Genomic DNA, 22368 nt, shown 5'->3' with positions numbered 1-22368 from the left:
CTGTTTTTATTTTATTTTACTATGTCTCTCTTATGTGCACTTTACCCGTCTGCTGCTGTAATCCTACAATTTCTCCATTGTGGGACAAATGAAGGATAATAATAAGAAAAATCCAATATTCACATTTAAGAAGAGGAAACTAGTTATTTACGTATTAGCTTCTGCCATTCTTCTGAAAAAAAATATTTTAAAAAGCTCATTCAATTATTTTATCCAAATGGGATAATCGCAAGTAAACTATTTTGGGATCTACATTTTAATTTAGAACCTAGTTATAGGAAAATAAATACTATATACAGAAATACTGCTGTCCTCCACTATTACTACCTGTATTCTACGCAGTGGCATCATACTGTCGTCACTATTTTTCGTGTTATTCTGCTGCCGTGTTCCCAACATGCTGAAACAAAATGAGTTTTCCCATCTCCCGGCGGAAGTGGTTAGTGGAAGCGCTACTGGACTCCAACAGCTAGCTGGCTAGGGCGTTGCTAGCGGCAGAAAGTGGGATTTTCGGTACCGCTTTTTGTGAGTTTATTTTCTCGTACCAATAACGTCTCGCGTTGGAGAAAACAGCGTTTGATGTTAGCTAAAAGCGCAACGCTTCTCGGTGGGCCTTCGTATAGTTGTTTACGGAGGACTGTTGTTACTTTCTGTCCCGTTAGCCGCGCAGCTAGCCCGCTCCCATCCACGGGAATTCTGCCGACAAACGACTGGATTCTGGAAACATGGAGTCAAGGAGCGTCGCGCGCTGCTAACCGTCTTTCCCCGAGGAGACTTTTTAAAGGACGTATCACGGAGACTTATCGCAAGCCAGTCGACATCCATGCCGTGTTGAATGTGTATTTCTCTCTCGTTGGTCAGTTCATTGTTGTGAACGGGACTTTGCTTAGTTTTCACTCGAAACAAGAGCATACGGAGCAAAGTTTTTTTTTTTTTCTCGCTGAAAGAGCTCGTCTGTTTTGTTAACTGTTAAGTTAGCTGGGCGGAATTCAACGCTTTTTTTTTTAAAACAAAAAAAAACAAAAACATTTTAATATATTGAGTTGTTGCCGTCTTCCACCGGTATAACATTAGCAGTTGTTGCTAATTTGTAACACGGGTCGTTTGCACTCAGTATTGAACAGTTCTCATGGTCACGGGAGAGTCGTCTCCACGGCCACAGGCAGCAGCGGACTCCTCTGGGAACGAGGAAGACCAAACGGGACTGGTGGGACTTCCAGCTTCTCCAAAGACCGTTTAGGAACCAAGGCCATTCAGCCGAACCGGGGTGACGGCGGCGGCAGGACGGACTGCATCGCAGGGCCACAGCGTCTGTGTCCATCGGATATTGTGTGTGTACACGTTTCATATCAGGCGGAGGACTGCGATGTGAACGCGGAGGATTCATACGAGGAGTTCGTGCATGCAAAGACAACTTGTGCCAGCTGACGCAGTGTGTTTTCTCGTGTTGCCAACATTGTTTATAGTCAGGGTGGGATATCGTCTGACTGCAAATACGACAGAGGCCCCGATTCATTTTTGAGGAATGCACTGTCGATTCTGGCGAGGAGTAACGTTATTGACTTACAGATAGCGTAGTATCTTTTTGTTGTTCGTCTCATCCAGTGTTTGGACGTGCTTTGCAACAACACAACAGTGTCCTACAAGTCATACATATCTTCAACATCATTCTCAAAATCCATGCCGATTTATGCCAGGGAAGAACGCTCCAGGAAGACGCCTCATCACGTTCTGGAAAATGTTAATCGGATATAATTTGCTGCAAATCTAGAACCGGAAGCCCAATGAGTGACACACAGTCCAGCTTCTCTGACAGGTACAGTATGCAAAGGCCTTTATATCCGTCTGCACTCCACATGCACAACTTGATTATTCACAGTGATATAGCCTTTTTTTTTAAGTTTCTTGAAACGCATCCCACATTCTGATGAAAGCATGTTTTACATGGTCCAAGTAAAGCACTCATTTGTGGCACTGTGCTCAGTAATAACTATGTTATACAATCTAATTACTAAGGAAGGACATCAGATCTTGATGGAAACTCTGCTGATCTCAGCATGGGTAATGGGATTTCTCTGCAGACAGTAAAGTAGTACTTGTCCAAGGATTGAGAAGGCCTGCCACTGTTTGTGTGCCAGGGAGCAGTCGCCTGGGATCCATGTGCACCTTTCAACATCCCTATTACATCTAAGCCTTTCAAAGCTAACCTTCTCCTACACCTATTAAAACAGTCTCTGGATTTAGAGAAGACCGTAGCGCTGCCAATGACCTTAAACAAGGCATCTGTCAACTTAAACTCAAAGATTTGACACTGTTGCTAAATTCAGCGGGCTATTGATGTGTCAATAGCCAAAGAAAACAATAAATGGTAGAGAAGCATCACTCTGTATAGTCCTAATTCTTTTGGGATACAAATTGTCAATATGTTGTCATTGTGTCTTTATAGGGCTGAATTTCCCTATGTTTTTCTGCCAGGAGAATAAATAGGTTTCTATTGTCAATATGATTTACTTTGGCAGTGAAAATGAGAAGTGAAGCTGATGCATTACATCAAGCCGTTGCACCTGAATCCCACATACCTGCAAGAAGAGCAGCCCAATACAGTGGAATGTGGTCGGTGGATTCATAGGAGAAGGAAGCTTTATTGCACAGGTTGGGATCTGAAATATCCTCCTGGCTGGTGCATGAGCTGGAGGCTCAAGCCCAACCCCATTTTAGATGACCCCCCTCCCCCACTACAATGATGGCAACAGTAGCTGGCACCAACTGCTATTGTGGTGCTGTTTATTATGTGTGTGTGTTTTAAAAATAGGATTACCACAGTGCTGTTGATGGCACTATTAACTAAACTGGCGTAGACACCATCATGTGTCTATTTTTTTTCTCAGTAAAATTAACAAATCTTTGCTGTCCAATCACAAATAGTCTGGGTGGTACAAAGCAACCAATGTTATGTTTGTTTTAGACAATGTAGTATATCATACAGTATATTTGTCATCTCAGATTTGCTGCGACATGTGAAGCCTCGAGAATGTGCTACGCTAATTTGTTGTCTATTCAGCTTCCCTTAAGTCAGAGCATGCTGGTTGACATCTTTAATGTGAGCCTGTTTGTTTGGATTTCACCAGCGTGGTGTCCTTTAAGTCACAATTGTTCCTCTACCAGTAGAGCATGATGCAAGCCATTATGCTAATGTGAAAACTATAAAGCATGACAGCAGTAGACTGTACAAACAACTAGCTCTGCCTTTGCTGAACTAAAATATTGTTTAGACTGATTTCAAGGATGTTTTCCACAGTGGTTGATAATGACTTGATTGATTAATGGAGTTGTCAGTCTCCTCTCCTTAAGTTTGTTTGTATTTCCCTGTCCTTGCTTTCTCTACCTCAATGTGTGGTGTTGTTAATTTTGTTTTTGCTCTGTGGGCGATGGTGGGAGTATGCATGTAACGTCTATTGGGGTTGGGCTGCCAGCCGATGGGTCAGTTTAGTGTGCTGTTAGCTCTTTGTCATAGAGTTCTGCTGATCCCCACGTTTTTCCCACCCCTCACCACCCCCCCACATCCCCTGAGGCCCTCCCGGGAAGTAGTGCTGGTGACATCACTAATAGTAAACAATAGCTTTTAGTGGGAGCAATCTGGCTGTCCACTGAATGCTCCTCCACTAGTGTAGGCCAGGTACATTTCGGGGCGGCTGGTTGGAGTATGGTTTCATTGCTGCCCTGTCTGAGGGACAATGTATGTAGCTTATTAATGCAATACAGTTTCAACTACCACTTTTGTTATAAATTGACTAATTATCATTGATTCTAACATAACTGTTGATTGTTTATTTTGTCAGTCTAATAGCCCGAAAACCTAAAAAAAAGAACTTTTGCGATTCAGCAAATGATTGGTCTTCCACCTGAATAAATATATCAAATATATAATCAAAATTGTCATATATTGATATTTTTTCCAATTGATTAATAAATAATTATGTCAACACCAAAGAATAATAAGGTGGTACTGGAGTTGATGTGTTGCCGTCCTGTAGTAGAATCCTCACGATGAATGTTTTCATGAGTAATTCTGACAGGTCGGTCTGCTTGTGTGCATCTCCTGTATTTGGCATCCCTCCCTTTTAATGCAGTATGCTTCTACTCCATCTAGTCAGCACTACTACTAGGAAAGCTGTGTCAGCTGCTCTGAACTGCATTAAAATGAGTATCCAGGAATCGTTTTAAGCTCTGATCAGAAGTGCAAAGGCCCCAGCACAGCAGTGGAGAATGTTGTTATATACATGTAACATGTTTGCTGCAACTGAAAGATAATGTTTATCTTTTGCAGGTTGGCAAAATAACTAGTTCAAGTTGGAAAAATATTTTGAATTTTGACTGAAAATATGTTTTCTCTCTTTAAAAAGTCTTTGTGTTGTAGCCTGCAGGCCTTTCTTTTCTATTCCTACTTTGTCACACAGCAAGCTTGTTCCCAGCTGATGCATTTAGATTATTTCTTGGCTCAAAATGTGACAACCATTTACATGCTCCAGGTTGTGAGCAGGTGTGTGAACCCTATTCACTGTTCAATATGTTTTAATTTACATAAAAATTAAGGGTGGAGAAATACCTTTTAGACAGCACATCTTCTGAAGATGCCACCTAAAGCATATTATTTAAACAATTTTTGCAGTGCTATGATTTTTTGGGGGGAGTTTTTCCTTCTCCAGTGTGAGGTCCCGGGACAGAGTGTGAACAGATTGTAAAGCCCTCTGAGGCAAATTTGTAATTTTGGTCTATACAAAATGAACTGAATTCAAATGATGCAGCATAATGGTCACGTATACAGAAAGATCCATCCCTCTGGAACATCTCAGTCATGCACCCACCACTCCACTGTGGTCGACGTAGACGCATGGATGTCATGCTCAAGTGAGCTCAAAGCAAGAGCAATGCAGTTTCAGCACCTATTGTTTTGGGGCGCGGTGACTGCGCCCTTAGATAAACACGTTAACCTTTTGGAACACAGCAAATGAGCACCGCATGTCATGTGACGAGGAACAACCAATCACAGCCCACCGATATTTTTCCTTCATTTCGTAAATATCAGTCAATGCGAAATATGTATCAGTTGATTATTTTAATGGAGAACTTTCGCGTGGACAATTTTTTAATGATATAATAGTCTCACATAGAAAGATAGATATGTACTTTATTAATCCCCAAGGGGAATTTTTTTTTGTCATAGTAGCGTCCCAGACTTCCAGACATTAAATGGAATAAACAAAATATTATTTAAATACAGTCATCACCTGTCTTTGTGCTCTGGAAAGGCACCTAGTTCCCGGCCTACAGTTTTCCAGTTGGTAAAAGACGCAGCATCTGTCTGAGGCCTTATGTAATGAAACTATGGAACAGCACTGCAAATTGACCTGCCTTTATAAAAAGTTTCATGTTAGAATTTATATTTTGTGTCAGAGAGCTGCTGATTCAGTTCCATGGTAAAGTTGTTGGTTTTTTGCACTACATCAAGCAGGAAGTTGTTTCTAATACTTTGTCTTTTGTGAGTACAGTATTAGAAAAAAGTTTGTAAGCACCAGTGGCGACAATTTCATCTTGATGTGTTATTTTACACAATAAGTGAATGAAGACAGTGCAAAAGGAGAAGCAGTTTGGTGGCAAACTGGGTCATTAATTTTTTACCCGTGTCTTTGTCTCACAGCTTGTATAGAGTCTGACTGTTACATTCAATATGAATGTGAATAGCTGTTGGCGAAATGGTGTGTCTACGACTTAGATTTTTAAGAAAATGGAAATACTTAGGCATTTATTTACAATCACAGTTAATCAAGATGTTTTTAACATCTGCCATCATAACAACCACACACAGGCTAAATTAGCTGTAAAAAACCTAGTTGATCCATAACAATCATACTCTGACTACTTTCTTTCCATAATCAGTCCTTTTTTCCTCCAACAGTTTTCCTGTTTCCTGACTCATCTTAATGCTTTAGTATTGTGAATTATTATCTTAAAAGCTACTACTAATTAAGTGGTGCATCATCTAACTGTCTTGTGCCACCCTAAAGTTATTCTGCTGTTGCAATTACAGTTGCAGTGATGTCTTTAAAGCGGTGCTCTAGAAATCAGTTTTGTTGTTGACAACATCGTCACATTTTGTTTCAGATGGGTGGCTGTATATCCTCTTTGCAGCAATTATCTGAAATATCATCAGCCTTTTCCTTATGAATGTGAGAGAAGCTGGATTTTGAACGCTATCTTTTAATTATTACTTGAGGCGTTTGTATTGCAAATTATGAACTACTAAAAGTCGGCACAAAATTGCAACCAAATTCTTGGTTTTGTTTATTTATTTATAGAATGTAAATGAGGACCTGAGGAAGACTCTGCTCACACCTGGATGTCACTTTGGCAAGCACACACCAACTCTCACCATACTCAGTCCATTCTTGCCAGATGCCATTTAACTTTTTTTCACACACACTCTCAATCGCACCCATCACTTTTTCCTTTCTTTGCTTCAGTCAGTCTGTTTCTCTCATCATCACTACATTTTCATTGCCTGAGGGAAGGGAGTATTACCATCTCATCAACTGTGCCTAACTAAATTAACCAAGTATAAATGAAAAGTGGACAGGTAAAAATGCCCATTCTGTGTTGTCACATGAGCCTTTTAGTGTGCTTTTTCTTTAAATATCTTAGTCAAGACAAGCCTGCCTGAAATGAAGTAAAGGGATACTGAGATTGCAAAAGAGAGGGAGCTTGCAGAGAGGAAAAGAAACGGGCAGTGCCTCTAGGGTAGGGATGTTGGAGTGTGGGTAAAGTCTCGGCATTAGCTGGGACTGTGAGTGCTGGGAGAGTTGGGGTCTATCACCCAGCCCTGTGATGCTGATGCTTGTGGACACCCTCTTCAATCCTGCCCTGTTAGCCAATAGAGCTTCAGGGCCCAAACATTACTTTCACTTCACAAAAGACAGGATCACTACAATAGAGAAAAGGGGGACAAGGGTAGGGAGCTGTCTTCCCCAAGTGTCATCTCTTCACATGTCCATTTAAGGGTTTTGTAGCCATGAACTAGGCCTGTGCCTTCAAGCTAACTGTGACACTTGTGAAGACCCAGTATTGTGCAGACTGCACATTGGTCCAAGAGATGTAATGCTTCGGATTTATCTTACATTTTATTAGCTGTTATATTTATTATTTCACACTAAACTGATTATGTAAATTGATAAACATATAATAGAGATCTGTTCTTTTGTGTAAGTGCACAAATCTGTCTGGGCAATTTTTGTAGGGGGAAATGGATGTTAAAACGGAGCAGCAGCTGATTGGGTGTCAAATCCTTTGCCTGATTTTTGTCCCCCACCCTGGCTCTCAGAGTGGGAATGGTTTAATTGAAGTGGTCTCTGTGTGTAAAGAGAGACTGTATTGTACAGGCTGTTGCAGTACTGTGATTAATCTTACACTGCCTTTTCTGCTGATTCAGGGGGGACTTGGCAGATTTATCCCCACCCTTTCGTGACAAGTACCAGTGTCAGATCACAGGTTCTCTACCGGCAGTCAGGTTGACTGGAAAAGGCTGCTTTGACTTCAAATTTTTTTGATAGCAGAAAGCTAGGAAAGTAAAAAAGGAGTGCGAGCAAGAACAGGTGTAGAGATGTACACGTTACACCTTTTGCTTAAAAGCCTTTTTGGTTTAGATATTGTTGTTGTCCCATAAATGTCCTGATGTTTTCTTCCTGCGATGAAGTATCATCTCGCATTCACTAAGCTTGATTTCTGGGAGGTAACATTGTATAGCTGTGTAAAAGATGTATCACTAATGTGCTTTTACTACAGGTTGCACCTGCTTAAATGTCATAATAGGCCTGCTTTTGACAGCCAATCATAATTTTTTTGTTAGATTAACGGATCATACAAGTCTAGTGGAAGTGTCCCTTGCAGACTCTTACACATACTCTCCACCATAGTGCATAGATTAATGAATAAATAAATTAACAGCTAAATTAAAGATACTCAGTTCAAAGAAGCTAGTCGTGGATTAGAAAAGTTCTTAGGTGTTTGTGACAGGTCTCGTGACCAGCAGCAATGTGGACAGTGTAGCATGTTGAACCACCTCTCTTCCTCTCCCAATGTTGTAGGACAGCAGACAGCATAGCGTGAAGAAATGTCTATCCCCCGGCCCTCATGTCAGGAATCCTGATGAGGTTTATTGGGGCAGAAAGGGCACTGTTTTCCCCCTGAGGCTGTAGCTTGAGCTCCAGAGCTTTTGCGCTTGTCTCTCCAAGACACACCATACCCTCCCTCCCCTCATGTCTCTCTGTGACTCATACACTCACTTTGTGCTCTCTTTCTTATAATTCAATATACATTATAGTAAACTGTATGATGGAACTGCTAAAGGCTGATTTATACTCGGGTTTTACACAGAGGCGCAAGACACGCATGGACCCCCTTGCGTAGTCAAATCAGCCATTTTGCGTTTTTGTGTGCTTACGTCACCCAAAATTTCTGACTATGCGTCAAAGCTGCGCGAGCCGTTCGCAGCCCGCAAGGCTGTGATTGGTCTGCCAACCACATACTTTCTGAGTCTCGCATTTCCGGTATCATAGCATAATACCGCTGTTTTTAAAAGCCACAGCAGAAAGACGAACAATGGATCTCGTTGAAGAACGTTTGGCTGATGAGGTCCATAAATATGAGCATTTATATAACCCGTCTGACGGAGTATAAGGACACGCAGATGGCGGTGAATTCCTGGAGGGAGATATCGGTGAACGTTGGTGTGCAGGTCGACTCTATGGCTGTTACGCCACCTACTGTTCAGGCGTATGAAAAACGCATGGGAACTATAAACCAAAACGAGTCCGTCGATCCAACTGCGTGGCCAGCCGCAGTTGTAGTTACAAGAGTACAATTCGCCCTTAAGGCCACAGGTCAAGTGTTTTGATATTAACCGGTCTGTAATACAGACAGTGGTTTAAAGGAGTATCACTGCATGGGTGTAGACGATTTCTCACTTAGTGGCAAGGAGTGGAAAGCAGTGATGTAATGCTGGCTGTGTATTTGTGTGTGCACCCACATTGTGTGACTCAGGTATATAGATTGGATAACAACAAGTGTGTGTTGTTTTGGTGTGTGTCTGTGTGTGTTCTCTCCTATTGACAGGCTGCAGGTATGAATGCGGCTGTTCAAGAGATTGTATCATGACACCACTGAGATGGAATCGCAGACCAGTTTTAAAAGGGTGACTGAAAAGAAGATATTGCCAGTTCCATAGATTATGTGGCATGACTCAGCTCAAAACCCAGCTGAGGACATTGTGCCGTCACCACAATATTAACACTCCATATCTGCCAAGTTTTCCACTGTACTCCCACATCTAAGGATGTTTTTTTTTCGGAGCAAGGTTATGGTGTATTTCACCGCCTGGAATGAAGCACACCTCAGTCTGATCTCTGTAGCCTGCAGGCAATTCCCAAAACTATCCAATCCTCTCCCAGTTTCAAACACGCCCAACTTCTCCCACCCCCAACAACACCTGTGCTGTGAGCTGTGTCGATCTGCTTTGCAAGGAGACTCCAGATTACTGCAGCAACTCTATATAGCACAAGTTACAACATCAACATTGTCTGACAGGAAAAATAAGCTCTCTTTATTAATTGTCCAGCTACTTTGTTTGATAAATTATGCACATTGGATGTATCATGCCATCTCTTATCATTATGATCAGTTGTTATGCTTATTTTTAAGAAACTTGTATATATATATATATATGTCTGTATCCGCTTAGACTGAATCTAAGGAGGAACTGAGAATAACCTGAAGTGCTTCCCCTGAATCTAGCAGAAGTTGGTCTCGTTTCTTTTTGTTCACTTTTTTCATTCCTCTTCAGTTTGAAAGATCCGTTCACAGAAATGGCTGTGTGGAAGAGTCCTGCTACCTCAGGGCCGTCCCTCCCTCCCTACTCTTTTTCTCTCATGGTCTGCTCCGGTCTCGGCCGCTCTTGCTGCCACTGTTGCTGCAGTTGGCCCAGCTCTACCACAGTTTTCCATCAAAACACCAAACCTCAATGGAGCATTCAAGCCCAGGCCCGCTCCAGTGCTGCCCCTCCCTCCCATCCCACCCTGTTCTGACTCTCCTTCTTTCTCCTTTTCTCACTCCGTACGCACATTTAATGAACCCGTCGAGAAAGAGGTCCTATCCTAGACTTGGAGACTTTTATAGCCGGATCTGAAGAATTGAACGAGCTGAGGAAAATGTTTTTTTCAAGGGAAAATATCTTCTTGTTTTAGCATGTTGTCTCTCCTATATCTATATATAATCTCTGAACAAAAAGTTCAAACTTCAAGACACACAATTAGCTCAGCTGCAGTTGTCAGTGTTATTCAGATCTTATAGAAAGACTGTTGTTCAAAACATTTTCAGCAGAGCAAAGCTGCTATAGGCTGTTTATTGATTTAAATTGACTTGCAATTATTTAGGCCAATACATGATATGTAATGAGTGATTTTGATTAATTAAATCCCATGCTTGCAGATGGTTGATTGCAATATCACTACTGTTCACATTGCATCTCACAATATGTGTGTTTTGTATCGCTGCAACTGATGCTTTTTTAAAAATATAACTACTATTATATACTATTACTCCCTCAATTACTCATTTTGCCTGTTAAGTGTCAGAAATGTGCGTTAAAGCCGAAGCAGCAGCATCCGAACGGCCTGTTTTTGTCCAAAGATTGAAGTTGTTATTGAAGCGTAAGAAAATAAAAATTTGAACAGTTGCTGATTAATCAATCGACTGTTGTTTAAGCTCTGGTTTACATTGTTTATTGTTCTTAACAGAGTAGTGGAGTGTTAAAGAGTATCATCAGGACACAGAACAATACACCGTTGTTGTCTACTGGACAGAGACTAATGTGGAGCCATTTTAAGGGTTTACTAGAGATGTACTGTGATGTTATGTGAGCTGACTGTGTGTCAGCGATTCCTTTTAGTGAAAACCCAAGAGAGAACCTTTAATATGACCCATCAGCTTTGCAGTGACTGGAGTCTCTTTGTGACAAACATTTCCTCTCAACATTTTCATAGTCATAAATATACTGTCATTTTTCTATGGAGGCGCATATTACTTATTACAAACCTCAGCCGACGTGCTGTAGATGAAAATCCTTTTATATTTAAAGCACTCATTAAAAAGTGCAGACCAAACCAAATTCTTCAAATTGTTGGACATGCAATTTGTGTACTAATAATTTTGCTTCTTTGGATTTCTGTGTAATGTCATATGTTACATTTAACAACGTGCAACAACAGCTGATTGACTGGCTACTGGTACTTTCAACAGTTGTATATATAAAAGTACAGTTTCTATTATTGGTTGTAAGTAGTGCTCTCTTCTGTCCTCTGATGTTTTTGTTGCCTTCAAAGTTGTGATAAGGTTTTTGCATCTTTTTCATAAAACCTTATTAAAACATTTGTAGTGGTACAACCATATTTCTGAATGCATCTTAAACATTATAGGCAGCCTGATGCATCTTTCAGCCTCTTAGAACTGGGTTTGTCTGTCACGTTTTTATTTGTTACTGTACGATGAACCAAGAACAACATCTGCCTACTCAGTTTTGCCATCCACTAGCGTGTGCGTATGCATGTCGCAGTTCAGTGTGTGTGTTTATGTGCTGACTTTTCCATCTCTCCAATTCAGAGGTTGCTTCGGGAGTGGGCTACTTAAAGCTAGTTTTTTTTTCTACCGGAGGCTCTGGAACTTATTACAGTCTAAGGCATTTTCATAAACGGGCCATTCAGCTGCTCCTGCATGGCTCTGAATGGGACACTGTCGCCAGGAGAGAGTTAATGTCGGCTAGTTAGTCATGAGTCCTCCCTATTTCGAAAGACTTGTGTAGTAATCATATTACTGTTTTGTATTGTACTTTGTGCATTTACATGTTTAATTATATGAGTGCATTTCAGAGTTACAACCCGTTCATTGTTGTCTTTGACTAATTTACATTTCTTTCAGCATTTTACAAATGTCAAACCTTCCTTTAAATGAACTGTTATTCCTCCGAGCAAATGTTCCCTCAATAAAGATATGTGGGCTCGGCAATGAATTACAAAAAGGTATTTGTTTTTGTGGGATTGTTTCCTGGCTGAGACATCAGTCTTTTCCATGCTTTCCACTTCATCACAATAAAACATACAGATTAAACTGAATCTTAATGTAGGCTTTATGGTAACTGTGTAACAATACAACTCTTTGTGGTTTAACATTGGTTGTTTTTCAAAATACATGAAGATGAAAAGCAAAACATGTCTCCCTCTGTGCAGACCCCACAAGGAATCATTTTGAGTTGAGGGATTGCACAAAGTTCAGAAGGATTTTCCTTTCAGTGGAAAGTGCATTACAAATTAAATATATGATTAACACTGGCCTTTAAATAGCTTTTTGTATCGATGACTTCTAGAGAACCGAGAAATACAATTTTAGCCATTTCAAAGTGTGGCATATCTCTTACCTAGCACGCACGGGGTACTAGAGTTAAATAAGTTATTGTATATAAATTGTTAGGGCCACTTGGGTCATGTTTTGTTGTGGAAGTGTGGGTTTTACACTCCCACAAATGCGGGTATAAACTCTTTACAGTCCAAGGCAGTGAGTGTGTCAAAGTGAGGTAGAAAATCTTTAATCTTTAATGCAAAATTATTTATTTTACTTTCAGTCCATATGGTTTTATTATCAAAATGAGATCAAACACCTACTATGAAAAGTAACACTGAGTATCCTTAAATCTAAATTTACATTTCAATTTGCATCTGCCAAAACAGAAGGTCTGTATGTGTATATCTATCTATCTATCTATCTATCTATCTATCTATCTATCTAACTTCCTGGAAAACATGGCCTTTAACATTATGGTATTGACAGCATCTCGGAATGATTTCTTCTCTACTTCACTATGTGGCAGTAATCAGTCTCACGGCAGGCTGCCTCGAAGGAAACCGGCCATGGATGTGATTAGGATATGATTATTACAGTCGAGTCATGATGTCTGTGAGAGCTAAATCACGACATGCATATACAGACACACACACACACACACACACTCGCACACACAGCTGAGATCTAAGAGACAGGGGACATTTGACCTGGAAAAGGCTTTAATCTGCAGCTGAAGAACTCTGATGTTTGATCAGGATTATCATGTTTACCACAATATGGGTCCAGGGAAGCTGTCAGCCTGGCATCTTGTTTTTCACCCTTCATGTTCGCACAAATGCTCAGCTTTTATTTACTTTTTTTATCAGTTCATTATTGTGAGATACTAATGTGCCTTTGTTCTGCAGGTTTCCCAAGAAAGCAAACAGGTAAGAATTCTTTTTTTTTTTTTTTCTCCATATTTTGTTGCAAAAGTCTACGCTAATGGGTATTAAATCCTATGTAGTTTACATACACAGAGTTTCAGATGAGGAAAATGAGGCAAGTCTTGCTCGGAACTGCTGCACTGCAACAGAAGTCTTCAGAGCTCAGACCAAACATACCCTCTCACTCCCCCCGACGCACACGCACACACAGTGAGGGACAAAGAGGTCCCTCTTCTAAGGGCGGTCCATCGCTGCCTTTCACTGTGAACAGAACAGTGGCCTTTCACAGTTGGGGCCGGCATAGGCAGAAGCGGCCATACATAGCCTCCCGAGGTTCAAGCCGGAGTCTGGCCTTGTAGTACCTCCTGTGAGGAGCGTCCTTTCTCTGGCCTTGCTCCCTGGGCACTCAGCAGAGCGACTCCACATCCTTTCTGGCTGTCACATTATACAGTAGACACACTCAGCGTAATTCATACACTCAGAGGTCAACTTGCCACATTATTCTCAATGCTAGAGTGAACAATTGCTGGTTCTGTGTGCCGGTGTAATTCCTCCTGAATCGTCGCTTGCCTGCATCTTGCATCTCGTGCACATGCAGGGTCGTCGTACAGCAAGACACAATGACACGGCCCGTAACAATTGCTTCTTCTAAAAGTCGACAGTGTTATACGTGACAGCACATGCTGGATGAATGCCAATATCGTTTTCTGTTTCTCTAGAACCAGCAGCATTCTCAGTAAAGACCACCCCCCGGACAAGAAACCCAAAAGTGACAAAACCTCACTTCCCTCCAATGAGTTTGACCCTACAGGTAACTTTCCACTTCATCCATTCTCTTTTTTATTTTTTACTTTCTGTCAAAGACCTTTCCATCTTTCTGTTCTGTCCCTTTATCTCTGTCTTCATCACTTTATCTGACTGCCTCCTACATCTCGCTTTCTTTCTCTCTCTCTCTCTCTCTCTCTCTCTCTCTGTCTCTCTCTCTCTCTCTCTCTTTCACACACATTCTCTAACACGCACAAACACAGTCTCATGAAACAATTGTGGTGATGTTAGTTTGCTCAATACACAATGCATGCTGGGATGGTAAAAGGTGGTGTGTGTACCTTGCTATGTGCTTTGTCTTATGTAGTACATTCATTTTACTTGTGTGGTCTGACAACTTATTTCAGACAGGCGTTGGAAGTGTCTTTCTCTTAGTGTTAATTCCAACTAATGGACAGCAGAATATGTGTTGATTGTCTCAGTCTTCATTAAACTGCATTATACCAACTGTTTGGCAGACGCTTATGTTGCTTTAGATGTTGCAGGTTTTAAGCCAATAAGCAAAGAAAAGTTTGATTTTAGGACCCTAAAATCTACAGCTGCATATTTAATGTCCACATGGTTCTTGTAGTTTAACATCAATGGTTTTAGTTTTGTATGTAAAAGTGGTTGGGTGGTCTTGATGCATACTTGACGGGAACAAAAAGCCATTAGGCCTGTTATGCACTTCAGTTTTAAGTTTATTGCAGATTGAGATTGTTAGGGTTTGGAATCAAACTAGTTTAATATGCTGACCTGTAGTGTTTGTCAGCAATCACGGCACTATGATTTCAGATATGACTAAAGCGTCTGTATTCAAAACAAAATTTAAAAAAACCTCCACACCACATGGTGGCTTATCTCTTTATGATCCAACAAAACAGACAAGATGTGCTTTCTTAGACATGTACTGAAACCTCTTTACATGTATTTCTCTGTTAGATTGCTCCACTTTTGGAAGGATGCAGTGATTACAATGCAAAGTAACCACAGAGGACAATTATTTATTTAATTGAAACATATATCGTTGGTCATCCTTACAATATTATAGTTCACATTATTCATGTCTGGTTTGTGTAATGATCATTTTGCATGCCTGCATGGTGGTAATCATTATTTTTATTTACCCCCTTTTAGTTAACAGAACTTGCATGAAACTTTGACTACAATTTTTTCCCTGATGTTTTTCTGGTGTCATCTTTTCTGTCATAATTTCAAGTTCATCAATGATACATATTGGCAGATACAGATCCCTTTATTGTTTAATTTTAGTAGCTGATAAAGTCTATAAGTATTATTTATTTCTCGTGACCGTTCCACAAATATCTCTCAAAGTCAGTAAAACCATTAAAAAAATCTTACGGTTATCCTTTTACTTCGTTATAGTAATGTTTCTTTTGTACTACATTTTACGAGATTACATAAGAACACTTTATGATAACATAATATTTTAATTGAACAGAACCTGAATGATAATTATTTTACTAAACGGAATCTTTGTTAGTTGGCCATCTGCAGTGCTGGTAACTGCCTCTCTGACATGTAAATTCAACATGAATTGGTTGTTTACAATGTAACATCATTAGAATTCAGCAACTAGAAAAGCATAAATGTCAAGGTCCTGATTGCATATTTTATTGCATATTTTCAATCTTGAGAGATAGACCTGAAAGTCATTAAATATAAATGCAATTCCTCCAGCTGCAGTCCTAGTTAGGTAAGGTAAGGCCGTTGACATATTGACACAATACTTTTGGATCACAAAGCCCACAAATGATGTTGATTATATTACGGATCTGTTGCATTTTACAAAAAAATCTTCACATAAACTCCACTGTCATTGAAGTCATTGGTAGATCACCTTTAGGAGTAGAGGTACTTTTAACAAATATCTTGCTATTTCATTTTTAGTGACTGCACTCCTGTCTGTCCAAATCATTATGTTTTATCAAACTACTATTTGTTCATTTAATTTTCTCTCCCCATGATTATTCCTCCCTCATGATTTTCTCTTTCCTGTTTTGTGTTTCCTTTCCTTGTCTTGGTTCTCGTTTTGTTTGTGCGTGTTTTTGTATACTGCTGTCTGCGTGGTGGGGGCTGTGAGCAGAAGCTCTGGTGGTGCAGAAGAGTGGCAGCAGCAGTGTGCTAGCAGAGGGGAAGCCTGAGTCTTGTGGTAAGATGCTCCTGCTGGGATGGCTGGTGTGACAGCTGCATCTATATATGCTTTGTTTAGACCATGGTGTGAAATTGCCACTAGATGTTTGTTTTAAATTGAGACTACAAAACTAATTTTATTTATTAAAAGTATTTTGAGTCATTAATACATTTTTGACTGGGTGGTCAAAGATCTGAGTTATATGTTGTGCCGATTCATCTGATAAAGGGGTTTTAATTTTACATTCAGTATACATTGTCAAATACTGGCAGACCAGAGGATGAATATCAATAGTGCTACCATCCATGGAAGATTTGAGTGCATTAACCTCAGAATTCGGAGACGGACCCAAGGTGTTCTACAGCTCATATGACTTTAAATACGAATACCAGATGGTATATGTATACTAGAACCTATTGTCCTTGAACTCTAAAGAACCTGCAACTCCTTGTCTTTCAAAAAACAACAACATGAAAATGCATAAATATGATCAAAAGTCAAGAGTTTGAGCAAAAAATAATTATGAAATATTACGAACTGAACAGCATCCAAATCTGCAATAATAATCACAATAATCTAGAGCTGGGCAGATTAATGCGTTAATCTGGCAATCCTTTAACGGCTATTTGATCGTTAACTGCATGTTGTTGTTTTTTGCACTTTTTTTTTGCATTGGGAGGGGCTTATCGCTTTAAATCTCTTCCAGACGGCGTAGTTCAGACGTGTGTCTTACGGCTCTCCCAGTCCGGCCCGTGTGAGGTCAATCAAACATGAAAAATAAATAAATAAGGTGCACGTTATGGATGCCTTACGGCAACACTGCTTTTACTTTGAAGGCGATTTATCGAGGTGCGCGTGCGCGCTTCCGTAGCTTTACCGACAGGAAGTGTTGACGGATTGAGCATGACGTGAAAGCACATATTGTTATGTAGCTTCTGTTCTCAACGAGCAGCGATGCTGCCGCGAGCCACTTCACTGGAAAAAAAAAACGCTCACAGGCTACCGGCAGCCTCCGCGTCCAGATTGAAAGTTAATTGCGCAAAGCTCCTGACCCCGCAGCCTGATCCACTATGGCAGAGCACTTTAAGTCAGGATCACTTCTGGATCTTTACTCTTCTCTCAAAGAGGAGAACTTTCCTCACAGCACAAGATGTTCAGTGCACTTGTTCAAGCCAACACAGACTGGACTTTTCTCACTGAGGAAGAAAAACTGAACTGAACTGGAAAACATGAAAAGCACTTATTGCTTTTGTATAAAGTTGATCAGTGGCTGGTCTTTAACATACATCTTTAAGGTAAGCACCAGACTGAACATGGACCAAAGAAGGAGTGGTTTGTCCATCACAGGGACCATTACGACTGAAAAGTACCTGTTCAGAAAAAAAACCACTTTATATCTATGTATGTTAACTTGCTGTTGGTCCAGAGTGCCTGTTATATTGTTCTGATAACATTACTTTAAAATAAAAGCATGCAATACATTAGTTCTTACTTCATTATTGAATTTGGCGCATAATGCGATTAATCACAGAAAAATCATGCGATTAATCGGTTTATTTATTTTTTTACTTTGGCCACAATAAACACAAGCAATGACATGTTTTCAAGCATTTTCAGTCCAAAGAAAGTTCAGTTCAGAAATTGAGAAATTACCTACTTTGGGCTTTTCCTTGGTCCCACTATGACAAACAACCTATGTAACTGACTGTCTCCTTCCGCATGTGTCATTTGGCGCGCTTTTAGACGAATCTGAGCACCAATGAGATCGCAGGACCTCAAAACGCATCATAAACTCCCGCATCTTTTCAGCAATTTTAGACTCCAATATTGATAACAGTGCTCTCACGTCTCCTGTCTCTACGGTTACAAGGAAGGTACTTAAAGTGAAATCCGATGTTAGGTTAAATTAGTGATTTTGTGAAATGTTATAATTGCTTAGTCATGTATCTTTTCACAAGGGTTACAGTACTTTAGCAATATAAATGAATTTGATTGGAACTGTGGATGATGTGATAGAAGAGTTTTAGTTTTGAAAAAGCACACTTCCTCATCTATATGAGATCAGAAAAAAAGAGGCTCAGGCGTATTAAAGAGATAACCCCTCTTGACTGACTTGCATTCTCAGTCATGGTTAAACTTTATAACTTAACAATTAATAACCCACAACTGACTTGTTTAACAGGGTAAAACACAATGGGAACTTTGGCATTTCTCAATTTATTTTCTAACCGGATATTTCACAATGTCCTTACAAATATATGAATGGACATGGGGCTTGTGGTCAAAGCCTCCAGTAAACACAAGTTGTCATTATTATGTGTAGATGGCCTTGGGCGCTTCCAATGACCACACTTTTGGTCTGTCTACTTGTTGATTAGAACAGCTGGTACAGGTTGTGAGATATTTGGTTTTATATGCCAGAAATATATATTTTTTTAAAGCATAGAAACCAAATTAAACCACTTCTTTTCGCTATCCATCTGTATGCTTAATACGACTGTGGGTCAGTGGTGAGCAGGGTTCACCCATAAAATATTGTCCATTGTCGAACTTCAAAGTTAGATTTTGGATTACCAGGATTCAGTGGTTTAGTTCACTTAAAACCGTAATCCCACAATTGAGCTAGGTCCTAACATGTATGTATATTTTAAGTTAAGTGATCATTGAAAAGGGACTAGCATTTATCTCAAACAGAAAATAACATCACATAGATTCTTAAAGGGACTTCCTTTCTCTTGGCGTAAAGCCAAGCGCCCACTAAACAAAGTGACATGTTTTCAAAATCCCTGTGGTGCGAGAGTCCCGTCAAAATCCTGTTCTCTCTCTCTTAATTCTTTCATCATCTGGGACACTTTTTCACAATAACTCTAATCAATATGTGACCTTATGTGATTTAAGATTTCCAACAAAATGACTTCTAGCTGATGCATGAGTGTTGATCGCTCTTTCTCACGCGCATCAAATTTACTTCAAAATGAACACTTGCAAATCAAAGCGTACTAGATTTGGTCAACATGTGTCTCTTACTCGTTTTTTTTTCTTCCTGTTGTCTGTATTCACACGCGTAGCTCTGTTGGTGGCCGAAGTCCCAGTCGCACTGGAGAACATTTATGCTTTTGTTTGTTTACAGTTTCTGTTTAGGCATTTGCTGTGCAGAACCAAAAAAGAACCAAAAAAGAGAAAGAACGTCCTCCGTTTTATGTTCATCGCCCTCCTGAATGCCACAAACCGTAACTTCAGACATCTGCGCCGTAGGGCTGATAACACCGCTCGCTAATCGCTCAAATAACGGGTGCTTCTTCCGTATGTCTGCAGTAGTAGAATTATAAAATTCAGAATGTAACTGCACAACAGCCACTAGCATAGACAACAAGGCCAGTAACGCTTGCAATCAATGTTGAAATTAATCACTGGTGGACCTGGCTGTTTGTTTTCTCTCAGAAAAGCCTTTTTAGTGATAGGACGGGACAAATCAGGGAAGGACACGCTGTGACTGCAAAGACTCAATTGAGTAGCAAACGCGGGTATCTACGACATCGTTTTCAAACGTATGCGGTTCCAAATGTCCACACCAACAGGTAACCCCGGAGTTTTCAAACTTACATGGCTTTGGTAGTGTTTCTAACTGCCTTAGATTTCAGTTCTCTAAAAGAGATATGCGTTTTAAAGTGTGGATATAGCCTCTGTCTAGGGTAATTATCGACTATTATATTCAACAAAGCATAGGTGTGTTCTCTCTCTCTGTTTGAGTCAGTTATCTCCATTGTGTTCAGTCTTGCATCAATTTAGAATACATATATATATATATATATATATATATGTATATATATATATATATATATATATATATATATATATATATATGTATATATATATATATATATATATATATGTATATACATATATGTATATACATATATGTATATATACATATACATATATGTATATATATATATATATATATATATGTATATATATATGTATATATGTATATATATATATGTGTATATATATATATATATATATATATATTAAAAATTTTCGCAGATGAAAAGCCTTTATCTTAGAACAGCACTTGAAGCTCTGAATTTTTTCCACAGACTTTTAGATTTAGGACAAGTAGTCCTTTGAATACGGTACTGTAATGGTTTATTCTAATGGTTCCTTCTTTTTGTGATTGTGGGGCTGAAGATACTCTGTCAGTATTAAAGGTCAGTTTATTCTCTCGAGTACATTTCCTTGTGTTTCAGCAAAGGGTGCAGATTTCGGATCAATCAACCCTCTGAATAATACATTAGTTTTAGATGGATTAACCTGATCAGTGATCCTCCTGGTTTATAAATACCAACCAAAGCTCTCTAAAAAACAGTTTGAACATGTTTAAAATACCAACATCTAGAGGCATATTCGCACCAGTTCTTTGACCCATATGGCTTCACCTTTTTCCTTGACACCCCTGCCCTCTCTTTCTTTCCCTTCCCCCTGCTCCGGCACTCTGCCTAACCCTCTCACCTTAACCCCCCACCCCCAAGCCTGGGGCTTTAGCTTCCCTTAACCTCTCTCCGTGTATTAGCTCCTGTTCCTTCCACTCTCCCACCCAACCCCAGAACTACCCTTATCGATTGACTCAACTCTCTGGTTGACTCTGCACAAGGAAAAAACTCTAGGGCCACCTCACTCAGCTTTGGGTTACTTAAAATCTTCTTTTATAAATGTGTTTTAAGACCGCTTGCTTTGATTGCATAATCCACTCACTTCTTGTTTAAGATTGAGACAATGTTGTATTTTTTGCTTTTTGAGCATTTAGCATTCTTTCCATAGCGTGTTGTTCTTTTGTCTGGACTGTTTTGTAAGTCTAGTCAGTGTCGGCCAGATATTAGATAAGCTCTAATCTCTTTTTGCTACTCTACACCTCATAAATAAACCTGAAAAGTAACGTTCCTCCTTCTGGCCTGTAAGACTACAACAAAAAATGTCTGAGTACCTTTTTCAAACATCACCTCACACAGAAGGAGCCTCATTATTAGTGTTAATTTAGTTAGGCGGGTTTATTATTTTCTTTTATCTTATTATTTTAACCTTTAGCACAAGCTTTTTTTAACTGTACATGCTCAGATTATAGCATGTTGTAAAGTTTTTTTCCCTGAAAACAGAGTTCTGGACTACAGGTTATGTGCTGATATGTTAAAGACTGTTTAAACCTTTTTTTAAAGTAAAAACAATACTAACATACCCATATAGACTGTTCATTGAAATCAGTGGTTTCTGTTATCATTCATTATGTGCATACTGGCTGCAAATAGATCTCATCTTTCAGTACAAGGAATGGGTGTGAAAATATCTTAATCAGTACAGACAGGAGGAACATAGGCTGAAAATAATGATAATTCACAGGTGCATATAGGCATGTGAATATTGTATTCAGATATATGTCAGAGCATGTAAACCTATCCTGTAAATGGTGGCAGTCTATTCTCTTATGCATGGGTGAAAACTATTTTCTCAGCATATTCCAGGACTCACTCAAAAACTCAGTGTAAAAAATACTCTTTATATGCTGCAAAGTGTCATTTTTGTCAGTCAGTTGTATCCATTCATAATACATTTTTCAAGTTATTTAAAATAGCTGCTTATGTTTTAGTACAAGGGTGAGGTTTAGTTGTATTGATGCACTGGTTCCAGTGAGGTAAGTACATTTTCTTTATTGACTTCCTGGTCCTTTTGAAGACACTGGTATGTATTTCTGTCTCACTTGCAGGTCTGGTTCAACGATGTGTAATCATCCAGAAAGATGAAAATGGCTTTGGGCTCACTGTCAGTGGTGACAACCCAGTGTTTGTGCAACTTGTCAAAGAAGGTAAGGTGGAGTCTCAAACTTAAAAGGATGAAGAAAAAAATGTTGTTACAATACCTACTTCTGGTCTTAGCAATTGCAATATAGATATGAGCTCCTTTTTCATGCACTGACATCAAACTGTCATGGTAGTTTGCTGTAAACTCACAGATGTGAAGGGTAATTGGGACTCTGCAAGCCACCACGACTCT

The 22368-nt window shown here is 39.6% G+C and overlaps 1 protein-coding gene across 2 annotated transcripts in view; it reads left to right on the top strand.

Annotated features, from left to right (window-relative positions):
* The first annotated feature begins 432 nt into the window (after nt 1-432).
* Nucleotides 433-22368, top strand: part of arhgef12a (Rho guanine nucleotide exchange factor (GEF) 12a) — a 38410-nt gene continuing 16474 nt past the window's right edge. Inside the window, exons 1-5 of one of the 2 annotated variants that reach the window (XM_068584522.1) lie at nt 433-1816; nt 13347-13367; nt 14084-14175; nt 16276-16341; nt 22082-22180. In XM_068584522.1, coding sequence (XP_068440623.1) covers nt 1785-1816; nt 13347-13367; nt 14084-14175; nt 16276-16341; nt 22082-22180 — 310 coding nt within the window. In that variant the 5' untranslated portion in view covers nt 433-1784. The remainder of the gene's footprint in view (nt 1817-13346; nt 13368-14083; nt 14176-16275; nt 16342-22081; nt 22181-22368) is intronic. The other variant, XM_068584523.1, reaches the window with a different exon arrangement.

The sequence above is a fragment of the Clinocottus analis genome, unplaced genomic scaffold (assembly GCF_023055335.1).
Source record: "Clinocottus analis isolate CAN_PGR_092001 unplaced genomic scaffold, fCliAna1.0.p SCAF_2, whole genome shotgun sequence".
Lineage (NCBI taxonomy): Eukaryota > Metazoa > Chordata > Actinopteri > Perciformes > Cottidae > Clinocottus > Clinocottus analis.
This window is presented reverse-complemented; position numbering and strand designations above follow the sequence as displayed.